The sequence below is a fragment of the Canis aureus genome, chromosome 3, assembly GCF_053574225.1.
Source record: "Canis aureus isolate CA01 chromosome 3, VMU_Caureus_v.1.0, whole genome shotgun sequence".
Classification (NCBI taxonomy): domain Eukaryota; kingdom Metazoa; phylum Chordata; class Mammalia; order Carnivora; family Canidae; genus Canis; species Canis aureus.
This window is the reverse complement of record NC_135613.1, coordinates 29,985,917-30,011,657: the sequence shown is the minus strand read 5'-3', so window position 1 is coordinate 30,011,657 and position 25,741 is coordinate 29,985,917. Positions and strand designations below refer to the sequence as shown.

General features: G+C 53.2%; 1 protein-coding gene across 3 annotated transcripts in view; it reads left to right on the top strand.

The window, feature by feature from the left end:
* Window positions 1–25,741, top strand: part of AJAP1 (adherens junctions associated protein 1) — a 124,375-nt gene that overhangs the window by 85,638 nt on the left and 12,996 nt on the right. For all 3 annotated transcript variants that reach the window (XM_077891472.1, XM_077891470.1, XM_077891471.1), the window contains exons 3-5: window positions 18,471–18,558; window positions 20,682–20,924; window positions 22,594–22,725. In XM_077891472.1, coding sequence (XP_077747598.1) covers window positions 18,471–18,558; window positions 20,682–20,924; window positions 22,594–22,666 — 404 coding nt within the window. In that variant the 3' untranslated portion in view covers window positions 22,667–22,725. The remainder of the gene's footprint in view (window positions 1–18,470; window positions 18,559–20,681; window positions 20,925–22,593; window positions 22,726–25,741) is intronic.

The following is a 25,741-nucleotide window of genomic DNA, read 5'->3' as shown; positions in this document are numbered from 1 at the left end:
CCAAGGACACCTGTCACATTGGAGTAGAGGCCACCCTGCTCCAGTATGACCTCAACCTACTAGTCACAGCTGTGGTGACCCTGTGTCACTCCAGGTCACATCCTGAAGTTCTGGAAATGGGGACACCCCCAGAGCCTATCTCTTAGGGGGGCCCGCTCAGCAAGTAACAGCAGGCGATCCTCTCACACATCCCTAGTCCCCCCAGAACACTTCAGCCTAAGAGCCTCCTGGCATTTTGATCCCATTAACTCTGCATGGTTATGAAGACCCCAGGAAAGCTTGAACAATGGACAGGACATCCTCAGACCCCGAGGACCTATGCCTCTGCCTTGCATGGGGCATGGTGTCCAGTGCTGCCTGCAAGCCACGCTGTGCTTCATGCTGAGGAATCGCCTTGGAGAAGTCACCTTGTCCCAGAACCTTGGTCCTTTTATCTGCAAAACCGAGATAACATCTGACTCCCCACCCACTGGGCCTCTGCAAAGAGCGGGTGGAGGCAGGGACCCTGCTGTAATGCCAGGGTGTGGGGCCTCTTGAGCACCTCAGTGCTGCTCTGCATTTGCATCTGCCCTTCTGAGAGCAGGCTCTCCAGGACGAGTGACCGGCCTTCCCCGGACACAGGAAGGAGTGCTGTGCAGGAGATGGGAGCTGATGGGAGGCAGCCCAGGGAAAACAAAGGGATTTGGCGTGTCTGCTTCTCCACCAGTAACGTACACACAGAGGTGCACAGTGACCTGGGTGCTGAAGGCACACCGGGGCCTCGTGTGAGGAAGGACGTGTGTGTGTGTGTGTGTGTGTATCGGGGTTTGCCCGTGTGCAAGCACATGCCTGCAGCAGAGGGAGACAGGATACGTGGACACACCTCACCCTGCCAAGGCTGGACTGCCTCCCTGCCCTTGACAACTGTCCTAAAGGACACAGGCGTGACCAAAGGAACCCGACAGGGGACCTCATCACCCTCATAACTCTTTTAGGAATGATTTTTGAGCAAGCCTGGAGTGAAATGACCTTTGCCAGCTGCCCTCCCTACCAGGCCAGGCCTAGTGTGTCCCCTAAGGATGAGCTGAAGTGGGGTCTGTGCCACAGTGGGCGGGGGGGGGGGGGGAACGCACAACAAACCTCAGAAATCTCCTGTAAACCCCCTCACCCTCCATCCTTGCAGGGGGACCCCTGCTGTCCCCTCAGGAAGAGGGCGATGGTCTGATTAGGCTACAGAGGAAGCGATCCAAACTTGCAAGAGACAGAGAGGGAGGAATGATGTGCATGCTCATCTCCAATAGCACCGTCCGTGATCCCAGGGAGAGGGTGACATATCAGATGGAGCAACCAAGAGGCAGGGATGAGTCCCCCCGCCCCGCACCCTGAGCTGAGCTTGGAGGGGGCCAGTGAGGCAGCAGTCAGTCAGCTTTTGCTGGTTCCCATTGTAGAACCCAAGACTCTGAGTGGTCAGGTCAGTTGGTCTCCTTGCCCAGGCCACTTCTGCAGCCCGGCTGGGTGGCCCTGAGGCCAGCCCTGCATTGCCCCCAGGGGCCTCCCATGCCAGTGGCCCCTGAGGACCCTGCCTGGGCAGGTGCTTCTTCTGCAGACCACCCGTTTCTTCCCTGTCACAATCATTTCTTCACCATCATCCTGAGATGACGTCATGGTTACTGGATGGGACAGAGCACTTTGTGGCCTGGAAAGGATTTTGGTGTCTTCGTCCAGCCCAGCCTAAGGCACATGGGGTGACTGTGAATGAGTCCTACAGCTCCAGAACGTGGGCTCTGTGATGAGCCTGGGGCAGCGCTGTCTGCAGGAGCGGAAGGAAACGGCCCGGCCCACAGCCAGGTGTGCCACGGTCCTCATGACTGTGCACATTCTGCCCAAGTGTCTCTTCCCCGATTTCATCCAGGATCCAGCATGTCATCCAAAGACAGACCTGGTGAGCAGACCAGATGATAGTGTTTTGTCCAAGAGGACAGAATGCAGTGGAGACAAAAGCCAAAGGGAAAAGCATCCCTGCTCCCTGCGAAGTGTGTTTCAATTTCTGGAGTGATAAGAGCAGGTCACTGGGCACTGACACACGGCCAGGCCTGGACAGAGGCTGAGTGCACAGGTGACTGCACCCCCAGAGGCTGAGGGGCTTGGTGGGGGGCCTGGCTCCTGGACTGGGCCTCCTGCTCGCCCCCCTGCCCATCCTAATGCCACCAGACCCCCATCCCATGCCATGCACCTGCCATCTCCCTGGATGGGATGGCAGTGCCCCCGGTGAGACAGGGCGAGTTAACCAGGAAGGCCGCTGTGCAGAGTCCAGGGCTCACTGTGTGGAGGAAACGGTGTCACAGATACCTGAGGAAGGTAAAGCCCAGCGACGTCATGAAAGGAGGGTTTGAATGGGCAGGAGGAGGGGGGAGAGGGGAGGGAGGAGGGGGAAACAGGAGGAGAGAGAACACTGGTGACATCCACTGGGATGGGGGACAAGGAAGTAACAGATTTGCTTTCTGCTTGGGGGTGCGGTTACCCCAGAAGAAGCTCCCAACAGATAGGAGAAAGTAGCCAATGCAGGGTTCCAGCAGGAAAAGGTGCTGTGGCCACTGTCAGGATAGACATGGTAACCCTGGCTCCAAGAGCAGATGGGATTGCCCGGTGGGGAGTGCAGTGCCATCTCCGTGAGCCCCGTATTTGCCATCCCACGGAGCTGGGAAGGCTGAGTGGTCCGCCTGGCACACAGTAGGTGCCAAGCAAACGATTATTATGTTGTAGAGTGTAAATCAGATACCTAAGCAGAGCCTAATATAGCTTCTGCGTGGGGTCCTCGGGGAGGGCTGGCCTCCTTCCGTCCCTGGCTTCTCAGTGACACCACTTGCATCAGGACCCAGGATTCTCTTGCTTCTCTGAATCCCTCCAGCCAATAAGAAATGCTCTTGACTTCCCACGCCTTCCCACACACCCCCACCCAATTACACTGTCACCTGAATGATTTATCCCTATAAGGAATTGCCTCTCTAAAGACATCTATAAAACCAGGGCCAAAATGGTGAATTCAAGGCCTGAGACAAAGGCTGGGGCCCCAGGAGGAGAGAGGCCTCATCATGCTCCTGTGGATCCTTGGCCACGTGGCCCCTGTGCTGGCCACCAGACAGATCCCCCTCCGGGGACTCTCCTGCCCATCCCATCCCTCCCAGGAGCCTAGCTGGAGCCTGTCGCAAACCTCCTTCTTTGACAGAATAGTACGTCGTTGCTGCTGTAAAGGCCCCCCACACGGATCAATCCAAAAAGATTTTCACAGTTGTTTTCAGTGAAATCTTGTATCCCTCATATGCAGAACAGCTTGAAGGGAGGCAGCACAGTTGAGGAGGGAGAGAGGACTCCAGCTCCTGAAAGCATAGTGTCCCGGCTCAGGAGGATAGTTGGAGGACCACAGCTGGAGACTCAGCTACTCGTTGCATGGGGGGGGAAGCCAGGACCCGGAAGGGGAGCTACAACCACCCACGGCCAGTCCCACAGGAATTAGCAGGAATAGATTCTGTTTGCTTCAGAAATACCCACATGCATTATTTATGTATACCTATGTAAATTATCAGCGGACATGATTTATATGTAAATGTTACTATTTATGGATGTCGCAGGTCTCTCTGGAAGTTGTCCATCTTGCCATCTATTCTCCTTACTATATTAATCACCTGTAATTTTCAATTTAGCACCTGATAACACCAAAGCCTGGTCATGCTGTGAGACCATTTCTTTTGTCTGTTGTGCCTTTGCTGCTGGATTTTGTTCTTCGGTGCTATCCCCCGCTGTGCCTGGTAAACTTGGGTTCAGTGCTGGACATTGTGGACAAAAAGCTATAGACAAAATCTGATGAGAGGTAGGCACAAAGCAGAAGGATGCTGTTTCATAGCACATGAAAATTACTTGGAATTCTAAAGTCAGGGCATGGCTGACCCATTTCTGTGCCTGGCCCTATGGCAGGTTCAGGGCTGCAGTGGCAGAAGTGACCAGTTGCAGTGTAGACCTTATGGGCCTCCAAGCCCAAACTGCTAGCCCCTGGCCCCTCACAGGAAACATCTGCCAATTCCTGCCCCAGCCACGTAGTTTGGGATCACAAGGACTGGAATCTGGGATTCCACCTTTCTGGAAGGCCCATCCTCCTCAGAAAGCTTCAGCCCCCATCTCTGTCTGCAGCCCATACATGTCTCCTTGACTCCAAATGGCTGTGATCTTGGGGGCAGGAGCACAACACCTCTTCTGTTCTCCAAACTCAAGGAGTTCCTGGCTTCAGGTCCCCCAGACTGAGCTTGGACATTTTTCTGTTGGTTTCTGCATGTTCTCTTTGATGGGGCCTCAGTCTTGGGCTTTGAAAGGCTGTCTTGCAAACATGGGTTCAGATGTCATGAGGACCACACAGCAAAGCAAAGGGCAGATGTTTCCCTGTCAGCCTCTGTCATCCACCACACGCCACTCCTCCCCTGTACCTCCCACTCCTTAGACCCTCCTCCCTGCTCTCCTGGCATTGTGGGGACCAGTGCCCAGAGGCACCACTGCACTCCTCAGCTGGCCCTACAGGTGGCCCTGGAGCTGGGGTGGGTGAGGACAGCAGTTATTCTCATCAAGCGCCCCTTCCCAATGGGAGAAGAGAGATCAGACCACTGCCCAAGGGCACTGGGATGGGTACACAGGGCCTCTAGGTAGAGGGGGTGGGTATTGGGGCCTGTCAAATGCATCTATTTGTCTGTTTATTGTTTTTAATAAAATGGCAGTTATCAGCAGAAAAATAGTGGCTGCTTTTGGGATTAAATATATTCCCCACCAGGAAGCTTTTAAAAAGTGCTCAGAGCACCACTGTGGGAAGCTGGTGGGCACTCTTGCATTTCCCCTCCTCTCCCATCCTCCCTACCCCATCAAAATTGCATTGCAATTTCCCCAAACTTTAGCGCTTCATGGGGATTTTAATGGCACACAGGGATAGGCATCTCCCTCCTGCTGGCTCCGTTGACACTGTCAGTGAATTCTTAAGGCAGGGCTGACAGCCAGCTGAGCCACCAGGCTGTTCGCGAGCTGCACAATGCTCTGCAGAGACTATGCTGGACTCTCCCACCCTGCCCCTCGGACTTGGTCTGACCCTAAAGGTTTGACTCAGAGCTCACCGGGTCACTGAAAGGAAGCCGTTGATGGGGTTCCATAGCTCCGCCAGTGAGCAAGGGTCTCTCCGCACGCGGACAGAACAGTGGCCACCATGGGGCCCTAACCAGGTGCCAGCTGAGGCGAGGGACTTGATGGTGCAGAAAACAGCTCAGTTGTGGCTCTACACAGCAAGGCCACCCGGCTCGGAGCCCAGGACCAGTGCCCGGGATGCTCTGGGTGGCACTCCTGTGACCTCTGATTATGAGCAGGGGCTCGTCCGAGTAGGGGCTCGTCCAAGCCAGGACCAAGCAACAAGGAACGTCTGTGCTGGATCATGTTTCCTAAGCTGAGTTTTATTTCTTCACCCCACAAATGTTTATTGAGGGCCAGGGGTGCAACAGGTGGCTGGCTGGACATGAAGGAGCAGCAGAAATAGGACCACAGGATAGGGGCTCCTTCCTCTCCTGAGCCTGTGTGCTGCCGAGTTCCACTGAGAATGAGCTGTGCCAGGGGTTCAGACATGCATACTCTGTCGGGGGAGAGTACACGTGTGAGGTTGTCCGGAGGAACGCTGGATCAAACCAACTTCATGAAACAGGCTTCTTTACAGGACAGTTCTCAAAGTCGGGCATCAGGAGCCTCTGGCAGGGAGTGCCTGGTTCCAAGGACAGCACAAAACTCTTGCTTCAGAACTCTGAGAAGGATCTTTGGGGAAGGCCAGGCCTGCGTCCAGCACAGCCTCTGTGGGCAGGTACCTTCCGGCTGCCCACAGCCATCCCCTTAAACTCTCCTCTTTTCAAAGCAAATCCAATGTGTCCCATATCCTTCTCCTTCCTCCTATGTGTCAGAACTTGGCTCCCAAAGGGAGCCCTCATGAGTGGGTAGCTACTCAGGGACTTGGCAATTCTGCGTCTGGTGCCATCTGGCACTCTGAGCTCTCTGGACCTGAAGCTGCCCTGCTCTGCCCCACAGGGAGCAGTGATCCCTGTGTTGTGTCGGTGGGGCCTCCTCTGACCTTTCTCCCTGCAGTTCTTCCTCTTGGCCTAGAAGACCGTCCCCTCCCCTCTTCAGTTAGCTGGGATCCCAGAAATGACAGCATGTAACAAATAGCACCTGACCTCAGGGGTGAGCACCTGTGGAAGCACCTCGGGGTGGCTGTCCGCCTGCTGGCTTACCTGGGTTGGCTGCAGTTCCTGTCATTGAGGCCATCTGCCCTGCTCTGTGTGTTTGGCCTGGGTTTGTTCTCCTGGTGACAAAAGTGCAAAAGAGCCAAGGCCTCAACATGCCCAGGGCCAACCTCTGCCCCACTGCTGGCATGGCCTGGGGGCAAGAGCAAGGGTAGGTTGCCCTGTTCTCAGGTGGGGGGCCCTACAAAGTGATGTAGCAGCAGAGTGTGGCTGGAGGGAGGGCTGAAGACATGGGACCCCCCCTCCCCGCCCTCAACCATGGTAACATGCCTGACCTGTGGTGCCCGTCTCAGCCTCTCGGGGCCCTGACTTCCATATGATTGGCTCCATATGGGCCATCATGGTACCTCTTGTGGTGAAGCCTTCATTATAGACGCAGTGCACACACGCTCCTGAGCATGCTTGGTTGGCGCCTGCCCTCAGCCTGCGGGAGCACAGCCTGTGCAGACTGGGTGCTGCTGCAGTCTTATATCCAACCTGGTGTCTGCACATAGTAGGTCCTCAGGTGTTGAACAGGCACATAGCACTTTTCTATCCAACAGAGACCTTACAGAGATGAGGTGTGTCACTGTTCCATCGTGTGACATTGGGGGACTGTCATTGCAGGACTGTCATCCTGCATGGGGATGAGGGAGAGAAGTGTCCTGCAGGTGCAATGCAGAGACTTGTCCCCACCCACCTCACTCTTTGTGTAGGGCAAATTGGTGTGTCGCTGCTCCAGGACAGTGTGGCCCCCTTGGGATGGCCAGAGCACAGAAGGCACCTCATGAGCGACCCTGTGGATGGGGGCAGTTTCCGCCAGAAATGGGGTTCTCAGGGCCGAGTGCAGACACCATGCTTTCCTCTGCCTGAGCAACTGGGACAGGAGCAATGATCACACCTGCTCTGCCCTGGGCGCCGGCTGGGGGCTTCCTGTGTATCCTCTGCAGCCTCTGAGCCGGGTTGGGAGGCAGGCAGCTCAGAGCCTCAGAGCTATGTGGGGGCAGGACGCATGTGTGCCCGCTGCAGGCCTGGCTGAGCTCCTCAGGACGTCTGTGGCTGTCCCGTGATTCTGTCCTTACTATGACGCACGGACGGATGAGGGCTTTTCCCACTGGAGCCCACGAGTGCACCTCCTGAATGCAGCCAGCATCTGAGAGCCGCTCACTCCATCCTCAGGGTGTTTTTGCCTGTAGAGGGGAGAGGCCATGCCTAGATCTGCCCCTGTGAGATGCAGCTGCTAGACAGCGGCTCTGTACTGGGTCACAGTCAATGTGCTGAAATGTCGCTGAAAATAAGTAGGAGACAAGCACATAAGCCATAGGAAACGGATACCCTGGAGTGTGGGCCTGTTCCTCAGGCTTGGCTGGGAGTCTGAAGTGCAGGGACTGTATTTTTAAAAAGACCCCCAAATAAAAAGATTAGCAGGACAAAGACCCCCAGGATTGCCCCTGGGTGGGAATCTGGTCATGGGGCACACCTGGGCTTTCCAATATGGATGAGGCTTTGGTCCATCCCTTTATCTAGAATGCATTTGTCAAGCATCTGCTTCAGGCCATGCACCTGGTGGGCGTGCCCAGCCCAGCTGACCTGCCCTGCGCCAGGAAGGCAGCCTGAGCCTCTGCCCACACTCCCCGTAGATACCAATAGCCAGGGTGAGAGGTGCACCCACGGTGCTCCAGCTCGTGATCTGGAGCACAGGGCAGTCCCGGAGCATCATCTACGGGACGTGAATATCCAGGTGGCACGGTGAGGATGCTCTGAGAGGGAGGGTGGACAGGCTTTGTGGGGGAGGGCAGCACTGTTTGCTTAGAGGTTTGATCCATTCACTACTGTATGGGCTAAATATGGACTTTACTGATGGCGGGTGCTGGCGCTGCTGCTGAGTAATCCAGCTACTGACTCCACACCTGACTCCTGGGACCCAGAGCCCCAGCCACTGGGCCCGTGCCCACGGACCATGGTGTGTTCATAGCAGAAGCCTCTCTGTGGGTCAGGTGGGCTGGCTGATGGGCACCACGGGGGTGTCCCTCCCCAGCCCCCAACATCTCCTTAGCGTGGAGCAATGCTGGCTTCCCCTGCACACTCCTTCTTCGCCTGCCATCCTTTGTTGAAATATCCAACGTGCTTGGGAGTTAAGTGAAAGAAGTGGGTCATTTCCATATTGGCTACTGAGCTCAAAGCTGAATATCGGCAGCATCTGTTCTTGAATGAGATGAGCAGTGAATTCAGTGTGTGCATGGGTGCACCTGAGTGCATTTGTGCCTGTGTGTGTACGTGTGTACATGTGTGCCCATGTGTGCATGCATGTGGTGCATTGTGCCTTGTGTGCATGTGGGGAGTGTGTGCATGCACATGTGTGCCTGTGGGTGCATGCATGAGTGTGTAAATGTGTGCACATGTGTTCCTGTGTGTATGTGTGCCTATGTATGCATGCATGTGGTGCCTATGTGTGGCTGTGTGTGCATGTATGTATGCATGTGTGCCCAAGTGTGCCCGTGTGTACATGTATGCAAGCATGTATATTCGTGTGTGCCCGTGTGTCCATGCCTGTGAGTGGGAGGGAGGGAGCAGCAAATGATGCAGGGCAGAGGTAGAGGCAGGGGTGGGCCAAAGAAGCCCTGGTGCTCGTGCTTTCAAAGCTCCTGAAGTTGAGAATCTCATCCTCTCTGAGGGGTTATGTTCACGCAGGACTGGCCTTTCTACTCAGAAGCGATGCTGCCTGTGAACGAGCAGGTCTGACCCAGCCTCTGCAGTTGCCAGGGCCCAAGGCAGAAGGCCTGTTCCCTGGGCCCCACTTCAGCATTCCAGTCACTGCTGACCCGGGAATGTGAGTCCGAGGGCAGATGGACAGGGTCTGGCCTCCGTGTGTAACCTTCCTCCTAGCTGTTAAATTCAGCTCAGAAGTACTTATCTAGCCTATGCCCTCTTCCACGAGGGGTGACCGTGTGTGTGCAGTCCTGCGGTGGGAGAGGCCCCAAGATAAGTGGTGGGCAGGGTCACGGAGGGCCAGACCACCCTCTCCCCAGCTGCCCCCACCCCATCCCCGCCAGGCACACACAGCAGCATCTACTGTGGAATTCCCGGGGGTCCTCTAGGGCAGGGGTCCCCACCTCTTTCCTAAGGGGACAGATAGCAGATATTTTAGGCTTTTGGGCCACACGAGTGAATCTTGCCCTGGTAGCACAAGAACAGCCTCAGACATTTAATCTCATGTGGCCCTATGCCACTAAAATCTTAGTTAACAAATCACATGGTGGGCTGGATTTGGCCCTCAGCCACTTTTCTGACCTCAGCCTCAAGGCTTTTCTACTCAGTGTGGTGTCAGCGACCCCAGGGAGTGGGAGAGATGCAAACCTCAGCCCCATTTGCCACCCTGCCCCAGATCTGTGCATGTGTGGGGGTTGGCAGGGGCAGAAGCAGAGCTTCTAGAGGCCCTCCTTATGGCCACAGGGGGAGGACACCTGCCCCCACTGAGGCCTACTGTGCCCGGCCATGTGGCTAACGATGTTTCCTCATCCTCTGAATAAATTCTCCTGGGATCTTATTTGCAGAGGAGTCGAGTGAGGCAAAGCAAGTATACAGATCTCCTGGGGCCACCAGGGCCAAGTCCCATAGCTGAGGTCTTGTAATGACAGAAGTTTATCCTCTCAAGGTTCTGGAGGACTGAAGCAGAAAGTAAGGTGCCAGCAGGGCCATGCCTTCTCCGAAGGTTCTAGGGGAGGGTCCTGTCTGCCTTCTCCAGCTTCTGGTGGCTGCTGGCGGCCCTGGGCTGGCGGCCTCATGCCTCCAGCCTCTATGGCAGCCTCCACGCCCCCATCGCAGTCACATGGGTTTCTTCCATGTCTCTCTGTGTCCCCCTTGAGGTTTTTAAGGGCACCAGCCATTCATTGACTGTCCACCTTAAATCCAGGATGATTTCATCTCAAGATCCTTAGGTAATTAATTAAATTGATGAAGAGCTTTTTCCCAAATCAGATCATATTCTGAGGTTGGACAGGTGGACCTGAATTTGGGGTCGGGAGGGTGATGCTATCCATCCCACTACAGGGAGACCAGGTCACTTGTCCAGGGTCTGGACTCCCAGGGGCTGACGCCGGCTGTCTCAAGACTGGTTGAATCCAGCTGTGAGGTAGGGCCTGGTTTTGCAAAGTATTGTAAGGGCCGTGGGCTTCTGTGGCTCTAACTGACCCCCCCTAGGTTCCTGGGTCCCTACGAAGCATTTCCGCTCAGATGTGTTCAGTTCCTCGCACCATCATCACAGCTTACCAGAGAGTTGGTGGTGTCAACAACAGAGATTTACTGCCTTATTGCATCTGTAGGCCAGAAATGAGAGCAAGATAGGGTTACGGGAAAGGATGTTCAAGCCTCTCCCGGCTTCTGGTGCTTCATGGGCTCTGATAGAGGGGAACCTGATCTTGTCCCTGTGGGAGTGAGTGTCTCCAAATCTCCCCTTTTTATAAGGACACTGGTCATACTGGATTAGGGCCACCGACCCCAGCATAACCTCATCTTAACTGAGTCTGCAACAACCCTATTTCCAGATAAGGTCCTATTCTGAGGCAGCAGGGGTCAGGACTTCCACATGTGAGTTTTGGGGGAGACACAGATCAACCCCAAAGTGAGAACCACACTCCTGGCAGCGAATGGAGTTTCCCAAACTCTCTGGGGATCTCACTGTGTTTGGCCTGGCCACTGTGTGATCTTTTTGGTCCCTAGCTCCCTGCCTCCTCACTAGGCTCTAAAATTCAGAGGAGTCTCCAAATGCAGAGATGGTTCTCATCATCTGAGGAATTGGCCCCTCGATGTGGCCAACCTGGGACGGGATAGCATTAGTGGGGCCTCATATCAGGGGCCTGAATCTCACTTCAAGTCCCTTTGGGAGCCATAGTCAGAGAGGTGCACACAACAAGCCCCACATTCTCTCGCACTCACAGCGGCATGGCCACAGGCCATCCCCCTTTGGAGAAAGGACCTCTGTTCTCTAGAGGGTGGTGCAGGGGAGCCGCTAAAGGCACGGGCTCCAAAGGAAGACTTCTGGGGTTTGAGTTCTGGGTTTCCTGGGCCTTAGCTATATGTGCAGGGAAGGGTTAACCTTGCTCAGAGAAATGACCTTGACCCCGGCTCCCAGGAGGTCACTGTAAGTCCTCCAAATCTCCTGCTTGATAGGAGTATCTTGGTTTACCAGATAGTCTGCACTACTAGTGGGACTGACAGTAGAGGCCTTGGGCTGCAGGGTGTCTGTTCTACCTCTCGTCTGGCTGGGGTGAAGACCAGCCATGCTGACGTGACCAAGCCATAGCAGAGACCCTGGATGCCTGGGCTCAGGGCAACTTCCCTGGCTGGCCACATCCTGTGCATGGTGTCACACATCATCACTGGTAGGAGCAGGGCTGCCCACGTTCCTCCACCGGGAGAGGAGGGCTGCAGGCTCACGCCTGGTCTCTTCTGTACTCTGCCCCCTACTCCTCTTCCCAGCGTGGATTTTAATATGTGTGTTTTCACAGTAGTAAACCAAAACTGAGTGTAACAGCTCAATTCTGTGAATCCTTGAGTGAATTCTTGAACCTGAAAGTGGTCCTGGGGACCTCCCAAATTACACTATGCAGTGTTGAGAAAGTCCCCTAGCCTCCGTGTGGAGATGGGGAGCTCTCTGCACCCACTTCATGAGGCTGTGGGTAATTCGCCCAAACCAGTTGGACACCCACTACTATAAGATGCGTAGGACTTCCTTACCTGGCCAACTCATAGCCGCAGTGGGGGATCAGTCCTGTATGCCTCCCCCAGCCTCATTTGCTACTAAGAAGGAAGTAGCTGGAGGGAGCACAGGAGGCATGATGGGCAGAGGATCCCATCTCAGCCTCTGTGGCCACGTGGGGTGTGATGGGGACATGTCTGAGCCACTAACCACATGCTACCACAGTGATGGTGTTCTGGCAACTCAGTTTGGATGGTGTGACCAGGTTACGATGGGGACACCTGTTTCCTGGTGTCATTCATGCATCTCTTTCATGAGTGAAGAACTTCAGCATTGTTGACATTTTGAGCCAGATCATTCCTTCTATGGGGTTGTCCCATGCGTTGTAGGACATATGCCAGTATCTTTGGCCTCTATCCACTAGATGCTGGTAGGACCCCTCACCCCTGTGTAGCCACCAAAAAAAAAAAAATAATAATAATGTCTCCAGACATGGCCAGATGTCCCTGGCTGAGGACAGTCTGACTTGGGTCCTTTGGGCTGATTGCTCGAGGACTCACCTTCACCGTGTTATCATGAGTTGTTAGCACCGCTGTTTCCAGAATGTGGCTCTCTTTCTGTATGGGGTGGTCCTGCCCTAAGCTGGACAGATTTCTAACAAGAGGCAACTTTATCTCCATGGAGTCCTGGCTTCAGCCTTCCCCATCACCTGCCACTTGCAATGCTCTGCAGGGTCACTCAGAAGATGGCATGCTCCTTGTGTCCCTACCACAAAAGTGAGAAGCCCTGATCTCTGAGAACACCCTGGTTTTGGATGACACATTTTCCCTGAGCAGCCTTCTCCCACCCCAGGAGGCGGCCAAGTGCCTCAGAATGAGCCCTTGGAGTGCCTCCTACTCAGAAAAGCAGGGCCACCCTCTCACCCGTCTTGCAGTGGATGCTGCGAGCTTCATCGTGTTCCCAGAGACTGTCAGAGATGTGCTGTGGAGTCCATGTCTTCAGCCTTTGTGGAAAAGCAATGGTGTTTCTACAGTGGGATTGGTACTTTGGGAACCCCCTGTCACCTCTCACCTATCAAGCCCCTGAAGACAGATGTCCTTGGATCCATTGGTTATCTGTTCTTCATTCCCACAGTGCTGGCACATGAGATCCCTGATTGTAAAATGACCTACTGTTGACAAAGATATGTCATCCATTTGTTTGGCTCAGCAATTTCCAGGGCCATCGTTCTGCCTTCGTCCAGCTGTACCACTCCTCAAGTGCTAGGAAAGAAGGCCCTGGAAGGGTTTGTTTTTGCCATGGACAGTGGCCCATGTTTGATTCAGCCTCATTTAATGAGAAAGTCTTCCAGACTCAGAGATGGATTACCAACTCCACATCAATCTCCAGGGCCTGATCTTATTACAAACCACCACAAATATAACCATAAAAGCCCTATTGATTGATGCAGAGTTTGCTAATCCATCTGTCCCCATCCATTATTCCAGGTATAATTTTTCATTATCTAGATGGCAGCTGATTCCTAGCACATTAGTATACAGTGGCAATTACCAGGAGCAGAAAGAGCCCCTAAATTAGCAGGAACAATAACACCTGTCAGGAAGGGGAAGCAAGGACCCCCACGCAGTATGCTTTGCACTCTGGGACCGAGTCTGAATTGCAAAGAACTTGAAGATGGATTCAGTATTGACCTTGTAAATGGAGAGGAGAAAGTTTGTGCTTTCTTCCCTCTCTTGGGGGTTAGAGTGTACATTCTCTTTAAGGTGACCTCGTGGTTCTCCCGATTACAGCTTGCCTGACAGCTGGTGTAGATACTGTTCAAGGATTGCCTTGCCGGGAGTCAGTAGGGTTTGTGGGACAGATGTTCCTGCCTGAGCTGAGTAATGGCCATAGGGGACCTGACCTGAGGAAACACTATTTAAGGTGGGACTATCGGGAGAAATTAGTGAGGAAGGAGGGAAGCTGGGGAGATAACCTCCCAAGAACCCTGCTATTTTCGTGGGGCAGGGAAAGCCAGTAGGCTGAAGTCCCTCTTGACACACCAATTCTGAGATCTGAACATTCTTGTCTTTTGGCAAAATGCAGCTCCTTTTCAGCCAATGGAGAAAATTGTAAGACATGTAGCTGAAATATTTCTAAGGGTCCTTGGACTAAATTGATGAAATTCTCCCTGGGGTTTGGTTTCCAAAAATCAAGAATCCTGTCTAATTGAGTTCTCAAGGAAACTGTCACACAAAGTGATCTGTGGTCAGGCCAACCTCACATCACAAACCCAGCAGGGCAAAGCTGCCTGTTGCTGATTGTTATGGTCCAGCTTGCTAAGATGGACCCGTGGCTATCTTTGAAATCACCTTGGCAGTGGCCAGTGAAATTCTCAGAATTCAGTAAACCTTTGATGATGGGGTGTGAATGTTCTAATCTTGGGAACCAAAGGTTTGAAGATTGAGTTCCAGCCTTAACCAATCGTTCAAAATACATATGTATTCTACTTAACTTATAAGACAAACCACCCTCAGCTGTTCACCTAAATTAGAGGCCAGAAAACTATAGCCTGTGAGCCAAATCTGGCTGCTGTCTAGTTTTGTAAATAGTTTTATTGGAACATAGTCACACCTTCTTGTTTGCATGTTGTCCATGGCTGCTCTTGCCCCGTAATGGCCGGATTAGGAAGTCGCGACAGAGACCATACTGCCACAAAGCCTTAAAATATTTACTCTCTGGCCCTTAATGGCAAGGTTTGCCTACCCAGCATCCATGGAAAGACTTAAGGGATTTATACAGATGAAGAAAGGGCTCCTCGCATTTGGGGAGGACTCAGTAACAGGGCAGATGATTGAAACAGGACACCACTGCTCACTGCTGTCCTGTTCTCTCCTTAGTAGCCGGTCTCCCAGAAAGAGGAAATGAGAAGGCTTCCTTATGGTTTTTCTGTCTTCCTACCTGCTTCTTACCAGTGTCATTCTTGCCACATGTCACAAGGCCTGATCCTTGTTAAACCATCATAAGAATTGGGTCTATGGGATCTTCTTACATAGCTACTGATCTTTTATGCATGAGCCCAAGAGCCCATCAAAACGCATGGGAAGGCATTGAAGCATAAGGCAGTTTGCCTTGCAAGTAAAGTATGTAAGAAGTAGTCAGATGTTTGCCTCTAGCTAGCTCCATGACCAGAATGTAGCTACAGATGGGTCTGTTTGGTATTAGATATTTGATTTTCTCTAAGGCTCCAGAGCAGAGAACTGTCTTTCATCCTGGGTCTGCCAAATGATGATGGGAAAGTCACTTTACTCCTCAGCATCAGGTTCCTCATGGGTGAGGCAGGTGCAAAAGTGCAGGATGCTGGTGGATTAGATTGATCACATGTGAAGGCTTGGCAAGGTACCTGGCATAAAGAAGTCCTTCTAGAAAGCATAGCAGATCATCCTGGCTAGTTATTAACCCACTCATCATTTCCTCCAAAATTTAATTTGGTAAGTTCTATGGAGGAGTTCTGTACCGAAGGCAGAAGGGCCTCCAAAAGAAGGCAAGCTTTAGGGTTATATCATTACTCCCTGTTGCCCCAGTTTTTATTTTCTACTTTTCAGTTATACATGTAATAAGTCACCCAGCTACAGTTGTGAGGGACTGTATTAGATTGTGTGCGGGGTTACGGGTGGGTTTGAAGATGATGATGATGCCCCTTTCTTACAGAGTCTCAGGAACTTATGAGGACCTCAGGCAAAGAGCTGGTCTTCCATTCTGAGAGTCATCAGGGAGGGAGAGAGTCCCTTGAGCCCACTGTTCTGCCCTCAGGCCTCAGTTTCTTACATCTAGCAGATGAGGAGAGGCAGTGCTTTCCCAACCTCACCACAGGGGGAATGGGAGGCAAGCAAACATCTAGGATTCAGCTGGTCATGGAACTCCTAACTTCCAAGGACATTAGCCACTGCAGATACTCAACCCAAAAGAATTCCCATAGTAACAAGATAAGAGGTCAAAATCTGGCAGTGCCCTGGGCCTCCTGTGGTCCTGCAGGTGCTGGGGCCTCTCAGTGCCTTTGGTTCACCCACTCAGTGTGTACTTCCACATTGCCAGTCTCCATAAGTTGAATTCTCCTGACCTAGAAGATGGAAGGCTTAGCCCAAGAAATGAAGACTCAGAGACTGGGGTACAACCTGCCAACAAATGGCTGAGAAGCTTTTGGCATGGGCCTGGAGCCTTTCCCATGGGGTCTATCCATGGAGGAGGTGGTGAGGCTCGAACCTGCCTCCATGATGTAGAAGCTTACTCTCCCCCAGGAATGTAGATGGGAGAGGTGCCAGCCTCTGCCTTGGAAGAAAGAGGCCCAAACTGAGATTAAAGAAGGTCAGAGCAAAACCAGAAGTGAAGGCTGAGCTCAGAGTTGTATTATACACTACTACTCTTAGTATGGGCTTTGAGCCAGCAGATCCTGTGTGATCCAAGGAATTTACACCAAGGGGGCCACATAATTTTTGCTTCCATAATGGATGATGATAGTGTCTCCCTCTGAGAGCTGTTACCAGGAATAATTTGGACAATGCACATCTGACAATTGTTATAGTTACTGAGCATGTCTGAGATCACCATAATCACCATTATCACCACCACCATCACCAGCACCATCAACGCCACCATCATCACCATCACCGTCATTTCCAACCCTTCCTCTGCCAATAAGGTCTTAGTTGGGTGTTGGGGAAGCTGCTGAATAGTTGGGGTCACTGAGGCTGGTGGGTACTGCATTGTTAATGAGACTGAGGGTGATCCCTGGGGCACACCTAGCTATCAATCCCATTGGAAAGCTGATTTGCAGTCTTATATGAGAAGGCAAACTGGCCCAGAGGTTCATTGCAGGTGTCACAACTTGGGCACACGTGTATGTTCAGCCATTGGCTAGAACCAGCAGTGAAGGCTGCCACTTTAGAAAATGGGCACTAGTGCAGCTGCTCCCTAGAAGGGGACACTGTGGCTTAGTTGGTCAAAACTGATGCTGCTTGGCATGCAGTTAGGTGCTCAATAACTGGTTCTTGAATTAGTGGATAAAAGAATAAATGAAGGGAGTTCCATTACATTCATGTGTCTTCTCCAGTATCCCTCGTGGTGCCTATGCTGTGGGCTCAGGATGGGAATCCCTCATGACAAGCAGAAATAGTCCAGAAGATAGGCAAACAGGAAGAGAAAGCTTGTTTTCTGGTCATGCCAACTTTGAATCATTTATTAGCAATTTCCCCCACGAGGATCATATTCAGTAGAGAGGTAACATCTGTTTGCAAGCCTGTGTCCTTGGGAGACCGCCAGAAAAACCTTATATTCTGAAATCCTCCACACCGGGACCTGCGTGCTCCTTGTTCTCACCCCAGGACCTGCTGGGTTCCTCGGGGGTGATGGGCGGGACTCTGCAGGTAGACTCCAGAGGTGGACAGAGGCAAGTGCTTACACATCCCAAGTGCTTGAACATGGAGAAATTAATGTTTCCGTGGGACAGGGTGCTGCCACTTGCAGGGCTTGCTGCAGAACCCCCAGGACCTTTATGGTCCAGCTCCTCAGGTAGGGTTCCTTCTGATCAGAGAACAGGGCCTTTGCAGGTGGCTTTTTTGGACCAGTGAGTCCGCTGGGCATGCCCCCGTGTCCGTGTTCCAGGAAGGATGTGACAGGTGTGTTGTCTCGGGTGGGAGACCGGAGGTAGGAGCTTTACCTCCCACCACTTGCATCTGTGGTTAGTGGAAGATGGTGCAGGGCGGTGGGGGCAGAGGGAGAGGGTGGGAGGGAATCCGGGTCCTCTGCCACCCCTGTCTGTGGTTAGCAGACAGCTCTCAGGTGGGGCTCAGGCTGCCCTTTTTCTGTTTCTGACTTGCTGTTTCCACTCCTCACCCCTCAGGGCACCCCTGCATCCTACCCCACACATACACACATTGCAGACACAGGGCAGCGAGGCCCCACTGCAGATCCTTTTCTGGGCCTTTGGAAAGTATGAGCCTCTAGGCCTGGATCTTTTATTTTGGGAACATCATCAGGCTATGAGCATCTTGGAGGGGACTCTGGAAAGAGGAAGACATTGCCCAGTGATCCAGTTATTCCTGAGTCTGCCAGGGGGTCAGTCAACCCATGACCCCTCTCCCTTACCTTCCCAATAAATCCTGGGCTGCCCTGGTCCCTCCTGTGTCCCCACAAAGGCCTGGTGCTCAGAATCGAGAACTTACCCAGGTGGGAGGAAACAAAGGAAGTAGGAGGTCCTGGGGCATGCCTCAGCCAGAGCTTACCTGGGCCAGGTGAGGGGCTTGGCAGTTGCAAGAAAGGACACAGCTGCCTGTGGGCTAGGTCACAGCTGGGGAGCCAAGAAATGCTGAGGCTGGGACTCTCTTCCTGGACTCCAGGTGAGAGCAGTCCTGGTACCCAGGGCACCTGCCAGGACCTGCTCTAAGGAGGAAAGACCCTTGCCCTTCCTGGGCTCCTTTGTCTCCTGCCCTGGTCTCATGGCTGCCCCCCTCCTTCCTTTTTTCCAGGTCTGGCTGTTCATCAGATTATCACCATCACTGTCTCCCTCATCATGGTCATAGCTGCTCTGATTACAACTCTTGTCTTAAAAAACTGGTAAGGCTCCTCGGCCCCTCTGGGCTGAAAATGGGGGCTGTGGGGGGCTCCTGGGGAAATGTGCACAGAGAGTCTCCTACTTTTCAAACCTGGGCCCCATTGCATCCCAGGGCATTGTTTTTCTCATTTGGGCCAGAGAATGGGGTGCAGCTCTGGCTCTTGAGACCCCTTGGGGAGCATCCTCTGAATGTGGGTTTGTATGCAGGATGTGAGCGAGCCTAGCCCCCTCCTCCTCATTGGGCAGCAGGTGCTCCTCTTCCTGAAGCCAGTGGCTGCATTCACTCATGCCTTTCCATGCCGCCCAGCCAGTCCCAGCAGCCCCGGCGGGTCCGCACCCACCTCTCGCTGCCCCCGGCTGTCCAGGCGGCAGTGCTCAGTTGGAACCCTTCCTTCCTCTTGCAGCCGCTCCGAGTCTACTGAACTAGGTTATTGCTTTGCTCCAGGGAGCCTGTCTTTGCCTATTTCCTCCTGGAAATTGGCCTACTTTGAGGCTGGCCTTGCTAGGTTTACACACCTGCTACACCCCTGGGAACACCAGGGCCCTGCTGGGTGACCCTGCTGCACACACACCTCTGAGGCCCCATCTGCCTGCAGCCACTCCTCCAGCAAATGTGTCTCCATTTGGCATCAAAGCTCCAAGTCCCTCGTAGAATAATACACCCAAATGATCCCCCTGTCACCGGCAGGTGTTGAGAGGAAACCATACGGGGCTGATGGGCGGCAGCTGCCCCGAGGGTCCAGATAATGGGGATTGAGAGAAAGCCAGTCCCCAGAGTTAGCGAAGGTGGGAGGGTAGAGATTGGCACAACCTCAAAACAGACCTCAGAGCAAACCAGTGAGGCCTCCCATAAGCCAGCAAAGCCGGGGCCTGGGGAATTTTCCGGGACAGGTGATGAGGACAGCACTCCGCTTGCCACTGCAGGGCATCTTGGGCAGAGGCCGGCCAGCGGGCCGGAGGAGGGACTCTGGAGCCTAGGACCAGGGGGATGTGCGGCAGGACAAATTCCATCGATCATCCTGATGGGCCTCAGAGGAGACACTTGCAGTGTGACAGGCGGGCCAGCTCCCTCTTGGTTTCCCACATTTGGGTTTGCAGCGAAGCCTCAGAGAGCTCTTCTGGGGAGGCCAACCCAGGCAGTGGATGAGGGGGTTCATGATCTTGGGGGGGCTCCCCTGGCTTTTGCATTGATCTTTCCACCTTTGTTTACGGGGTGGGGCTTCTGGGCCAGGAAGCAGGGCTCCTCTTACTGGAAGGTTGAGACAGGGCACGTCCATGACTTACAGGAAGATGGGCTCATGGACCCTTGCCACTCACAGCCCTCCTTCTGCATTGACTCTGAGCACAGTGGGGCAGGGAAGAAGGGGAGCTAGGTCCCCAGACTGGGGGCACCCCAGATTTCCTTCTAGCTGCCCTCCTCCATGAGGATGGGACTCATTCTTGTGACTTGCTGGAAGTGAGTGGGAGAGGTCCCCCATTGTCTCCTCCCTCAGCTCCCGTGGCTGATGAGGGTGGGGTTCCGTGTCCATCCTTGGTGGTGTTGGGAGGCCTCTGTGGTCCAGAGGATCAGGAAAGTATCCACAGGGTGTTCAGGACAGTTCTCTCCATAGACTGACAGCAGGTGGACATCACCCAGTGAAGGGTGGACGATCCACTTTCATTTCCAACTTGGGACGTGGGCAGGGGCGGGGCTGAGGAGGCAGGGCTCCCCACTTAATAATTCTCCCCAAAGATAGTTACACACTCCATTCCAGAATGAACCACCAGACCAGTCCCACCAGTACCCATCAGCTCATGGGGAAACTGAGTCAGCACCACTGCCTGGCTGACATCATTTGGCCAGACAAGGCCTCGTCCCTAGGAGAACACAGCTGAGACACTTCCCTCATAATCTGCCCCACAATAATGGCCACATTTAAAATTCAAATTTTATTAACAAAAAAAGAGAAAGAGAGAGGGAGCGAACTGATTGTTTGATTGTGGTTGATCTTTCTGAAGAGGCTGGGAATTACCATTTAATATTAAATGACGAATAATTAATGCTTGGAGACGAAGGTCCCATGGTCTAAGTGCCGGGTTCCGGCATCTGCCCACTGCACCCCCACCCCGACTTCTCTGTCACCAGCTGTGCCCAAAGCGGGAACACGCGTAGGAATAGCCACCAGCGGAAGATCAACCAGCAGGAGGAAAGCTGCCAGAACCTGACGGACTTCACCCCTGCCCGGGTGCCCAGCAGCCTGGACATATTCACGGCCTATAACGAGAACCTCCAGTGCTCCCACGAGTGTGTCCGGGCGTCTGTGCCCGTGTACACCGACGAGACGCTGCACCCGACCGGGGAGTACAAATCCACGTTTAACGGGAACCGGTAAGCTCAGGCCTGGGCCAGACCCTGGGGCCACAGCAGTGTCGCAGGGGGCCTGTTGACCAGTGGGGGGCATCCTTCACGTGTTTCTGCAGAGCAGGGAGGGGCGAGCAAAGGGACACAGCTCCTGTAGTGAAACGAGAGGGGCGGGCAAACATAGAAGGTGTTGCGGCACCCAGAGACAGAACGGAGCAGCCAGCGTTGACTTCTAGACTCCACACTTGGGGAGGAGACAGGCAGCCCCCCACCCCCTGGACACCCTGGGGTGGAGGCTGGGCAGGCGTCATGCCAGCCTGGAGCACTGGGCCTTCTGATATCGACACACTACCCGTCCGTCTCTCTGAACGCCCAGAAATAAAATGTCAGCGGCGCATCTAGCAAAAATATCAAATACCAACCAGACTCCTGGTTATTAAATGCTTTTTTTTATTAATCATGTGTAATCCTTCAAAGAAGACATGACCCGAAAACCATCCCTGGGAACATTTAAGAAACCCTGGAGTCAGCTTCCGAGGGTTTATCCAGAATTAGATTAAAATATCAATAAGCTATTTTTTTTTAAGTGAGCATGCACATATGCATCATTTTGTAAATTTAAACAACAACCACTTAAAAATCTTAGGAAGAAACCAGTAGGAAACCAGGTGGACCTAGCAACAGCTAGGGATGAATGCCCAAAGGGACCCAGAGCGTGCCTCCCAGAACCAAGGTCGAGGAGACTCAGGGTGACGTTTGGCTGTGCTGCCCGTCATTCACAGGCCCCTGTCCTGGCCGTGAGACGGGGCCTTCCTTAGGGTCCCCCGCTTGTGTCTCCACACTGGACTCTGTAGTACTCCCCGAGATGGTCCTTTCCCAGCCGAGGAGACTGGAGAGCAGGATTCTTGGGACTGTCCCTCCAGCCCACGTGGCTTTTACTTAGCAACATTTGGGGAGCACCTTGGTTCCATCCCAGCCTTCCAGAAGGCCTAGTTAGCAGAGAACTGGCAAAAGGATTTTCAGACCATTTCACTGAGTGCGCATGTGTCGGTTTGGATATGAATGCTGGCCAGCCAGGGCTTCAGTTTTGGGGTGGGGGTGGGTTACCAAGGGGCATTGTTGTTTCCATTTGTCACCCTCTGGCCTTGCCCTGTCCACTGCAAGGTGGGCACAGCTGGTGCTTGTAGCCTTGGTTCCAAAGCATCGGATGAAATAGGTTCTTATTTTTTGGCCTGACGTGATGCACTGTTGACTTTCACTGGCCTTTGGAGAGGGAAGCTTAGGTCTCAAAGGTGACCAGTTACAGGGTAGCCGCTTCAGAAGTCAGGCCTGCCCACTCTGTAATGTGCAGGAAAGTGGGTGGAATTTCTATCCTCGGAAGTGGAGACCCCAAACTTTGTGCATGTTCATAAATTAAAAAACTAAAATCTGGAGTGCCAGCTTCCTTCTGTGCATGGCTCCCTCAGGAGCCTTCTGTGTCCTCCAAGGCCTTCTAGGGTGGACGTGAGAGTGAGCTAGCCACAGAGGGCGGCGGGGGGGTTTGCCTCCTGCTGGAGGCCAGTGGGTCCACACGGAGCTTGGCCTTCCTGGGTTCTTCTTGGCTCAAGAAGACCGTTTTCGGCAGCAGGTCTGAGCCCGCCTGCTTGTCGGGTGTCCCGTACCAACACACGCAAGCCCATTTTTCTGCTTGCTGCAGACCCTCTTCTTCTGATCGACATCTTATTCCTGTGGCCTTTGTGTCTGAGAAATGGTTTGAGATCTCCTGCTGACTGGCCGAAGTCTTGTTTACCTCCTGGGGGCAGGGCAGACGCCATGTGTCTGTTTTATGGTACGTACCTCTTTTTCTGGACATTGATTGATTTTTTTTTCCCCCTTTGCCTCACCTTCCCCATCCCTGCCTTCACTCTGGGACACCTGGGAGCCCTTCTCCACATGGCAGATGGAATTCCAATAGTGCTGCTGTCCAGAGTGTGAGCCGGAGAGCTGGGCTTGTGGTCTCTCTGCTGCACTTGTTAGAAATGCCCCGGTGGGAGGGAGGGACAGACACAGAGGACCGGCCCCAAGGAAGGCCCCAGCCTGTGTGGCTGGCCGCTGGCAGAGAAACCGGGTCTCTCAGCAGGCAAGACCAGGTCAGTGGCTGCGCCGGCAGGCATCACACCTGCGTCGGATGTCTCTACATCGGCGGGGAGGGCGTGGGGGAGAATTAAAATACAATTTTGGGTATAAAAATAAGAGATAAGAAGGGAAATGATAAAGGAAGAAAGCAAAGAGTTGAGACATCTACTAATTTGAAGCCAGGGACCGGCACCAAAACAGGATGAATTTTCCACGCTCTGCTGGATAGGAACATTTGGTTTGCTTTCAGTGATATTAACTTTAATGCTAACGTTAAATTGCTTTCTTCTGCACCAAATCTTCCAAACACGCAGGCTGCTGGGGGGAGAAAGAGCATTTCGCCCCCATGACTGCACATGCTCGACGCGCAGTCAGTAGAGGCAACCAGGCTTTGGGCTTTCTGGTTTGTTTTTCTTTTTTGACGTTGGGTTTTCTAAGGATCCTCATTTTTTCTCATCCTCAGATACTCTGTGACATCAGATCCCTTCCCTGAGTAGGGAACTCGGTTTCTAGGACATTATCAGTATCTGAAAATACTGCTTCTTCCTTCTGCCTGCCTCCCAATGCAGGAATCACTGTCCGAGTGGGCAGCAGGTGGTTCCCCGGGGGGCGCAGGTGTGCCCCTTCAGGGGCCAGCTCTCAGCTCAGAGTCCGGGGGGAGAGGGCAGCTGGAGGAGCCTATGGCTTTCAGAAATAGAACTCAACGAGTCAGTCCTAATCCAGCCCTAATGAATCGAATGTTTGCTCCAAATCAAATCTCCAGCCCTCACTTCCTGTCCTGAAGCCAAAATGACCTGCTTAGCTTGGTGTTCAGCCATCGGGCAGAGAACTATGATTAGATTAGAATGGAAAGCACTCCTCCCTACCCGCTCCGAAGGCCTTTGTTGGGGCTGTGCAGGCGTGTTAGGTAGGATGCCCTCTGTTCCCAATCATTCAAGGGCCAGATGCACCTGCATGGCCCATCCATCAGAAGCTCGTGCCTCTGACTTCCTCAATGTGACTCACCTCATTAAGGCCAGGGACAGAGCTCCTGTTGGAGTTCCAACCAGGCTAGCAACAGGGAGCTTCTTATTAGCAGTGGAGTTCCCGCCTGCCTGGTGAAACTCTGCAGGATGGCTTGGTGGTCGCCAGCATCCCTGTTAGGATTTTAAAAATGCATAAAAGCATAAGACATTGATCTGGCCCTGCACATCGAGGCTTCTGCTCCCTTCTTTCAAGAGCTGTAGGCTCATGGCCTGGAAGTGGGCATGCCCTATGCTCCAGGGAGCCCCTGCTGGTGGAGGTGGGGACAGGTGCCCTAACATGGACTTTCAGAGGGTACTTATGGAGCACTCTTTACATCTAGGGACTCATACTGTTCTGCCAGAAATGCCACTTTACAGAGGGGAAGCTGAGGCATGAAACAGTTAAGTGACTTGCCTGAGGTCAGTCAGGTTGCAAGTGGTGTGGCCAGATCACCCCCAGGTGGCCTGGCTCTGTCCCCTGTCCCACACCCAGCCCAACCCCAAGTGGGAAGAAAGTCGGTGGCAGCTGAAGATGGGCCTTCCCAGTAAGTTGGCATCCTGGGACATTCATCTCAATTCTGCAGGGCGGAAACCACATAGACAGGAGTGCCCAAAAGCCTGAGCCACCAGCCTTCTCATCCACATTGGAACAGGGAGCCACAGCCCTGACTTAAAAAAAAAAAAGTAGAAAAAAGTGCTTTTATTGACTCTTCTGCTCCAGAAAGCTTTTGTGTCCCAGTTCTCTCTTCTAGCAACAGAGAGCCTCAAAGGACCCCATGGACTATTGGTGGGCTCTCCCCATCTGCTACTTGCAGGTGGGCCCTGCCTGGACCACGTTCCTCTTGGGGTGTCTGGACCCCACCTGCCAGCTCACCCCAGCAGCTCTCTCAGGACCACCTCCCTTTGTAGGAGGTGATGCATCTTGCCCCATTCACTGTGGATCCCAGGTGAGCCGTCTGGGGAGATGAGAAGAGCCAACAGGACCTACTCTGAGTCCCACCCTGAGCAGCCGCCACACCTGGGTGCTCCAGCCACCACCTGTTCCCACAGATGCAGAACAGGAAGGCCACGCAGTCTTGTTAGCCTTTGATAAATTCTTAAAGATTCCTTCACCATGTGCCGGACAGACTGTTTATCACTCACGGGGAGGAAAGCATTCGGATTCTAAGTATCCCTGATTCTTGCAATTAATGCCTGGACATGAGCATCGAGCGGAGAATGGCCAGGAAGATCGCTCAGATTTACTAGGGTACTTATTGTCCCTTAAATAAATAGCAATTAATACTAAAACATTTAATTAAGGTTTAAGAGCCAGCGGAGATATTTATCTCTTGCATAGCTTTTAAGCCTCTGCAAATGCATTTTTAATGATGATATAGCAGTTTGTTAGCACACCATCTTGTCGGCTCATGCTAACCCCCACACACATGTGGGACCCAAAGGTGGCCACGTTCGCTTCCCTGCAGGCAGGTGGGTGGTGGTGCCTGCACTCCGGGACACAGCACCCCAATCTGGGCAGGTGTTCACCCTGTCTTCCCTATTTAGCCTCTACAGTAGATTCCAGCAAATTCGTGCCTCAGACCACCTCCAGAGTGGCACCCGGCTGTTCTGGATGTGACACCATGAAACTGGCCTTTTCCATACTCCGTGGAAAAAGGCCGGGGACACCTGCCTGCCATTGGCTCTTGGGCTAATTTCCTGTCGTTTTTCATATAACAAGTAAAC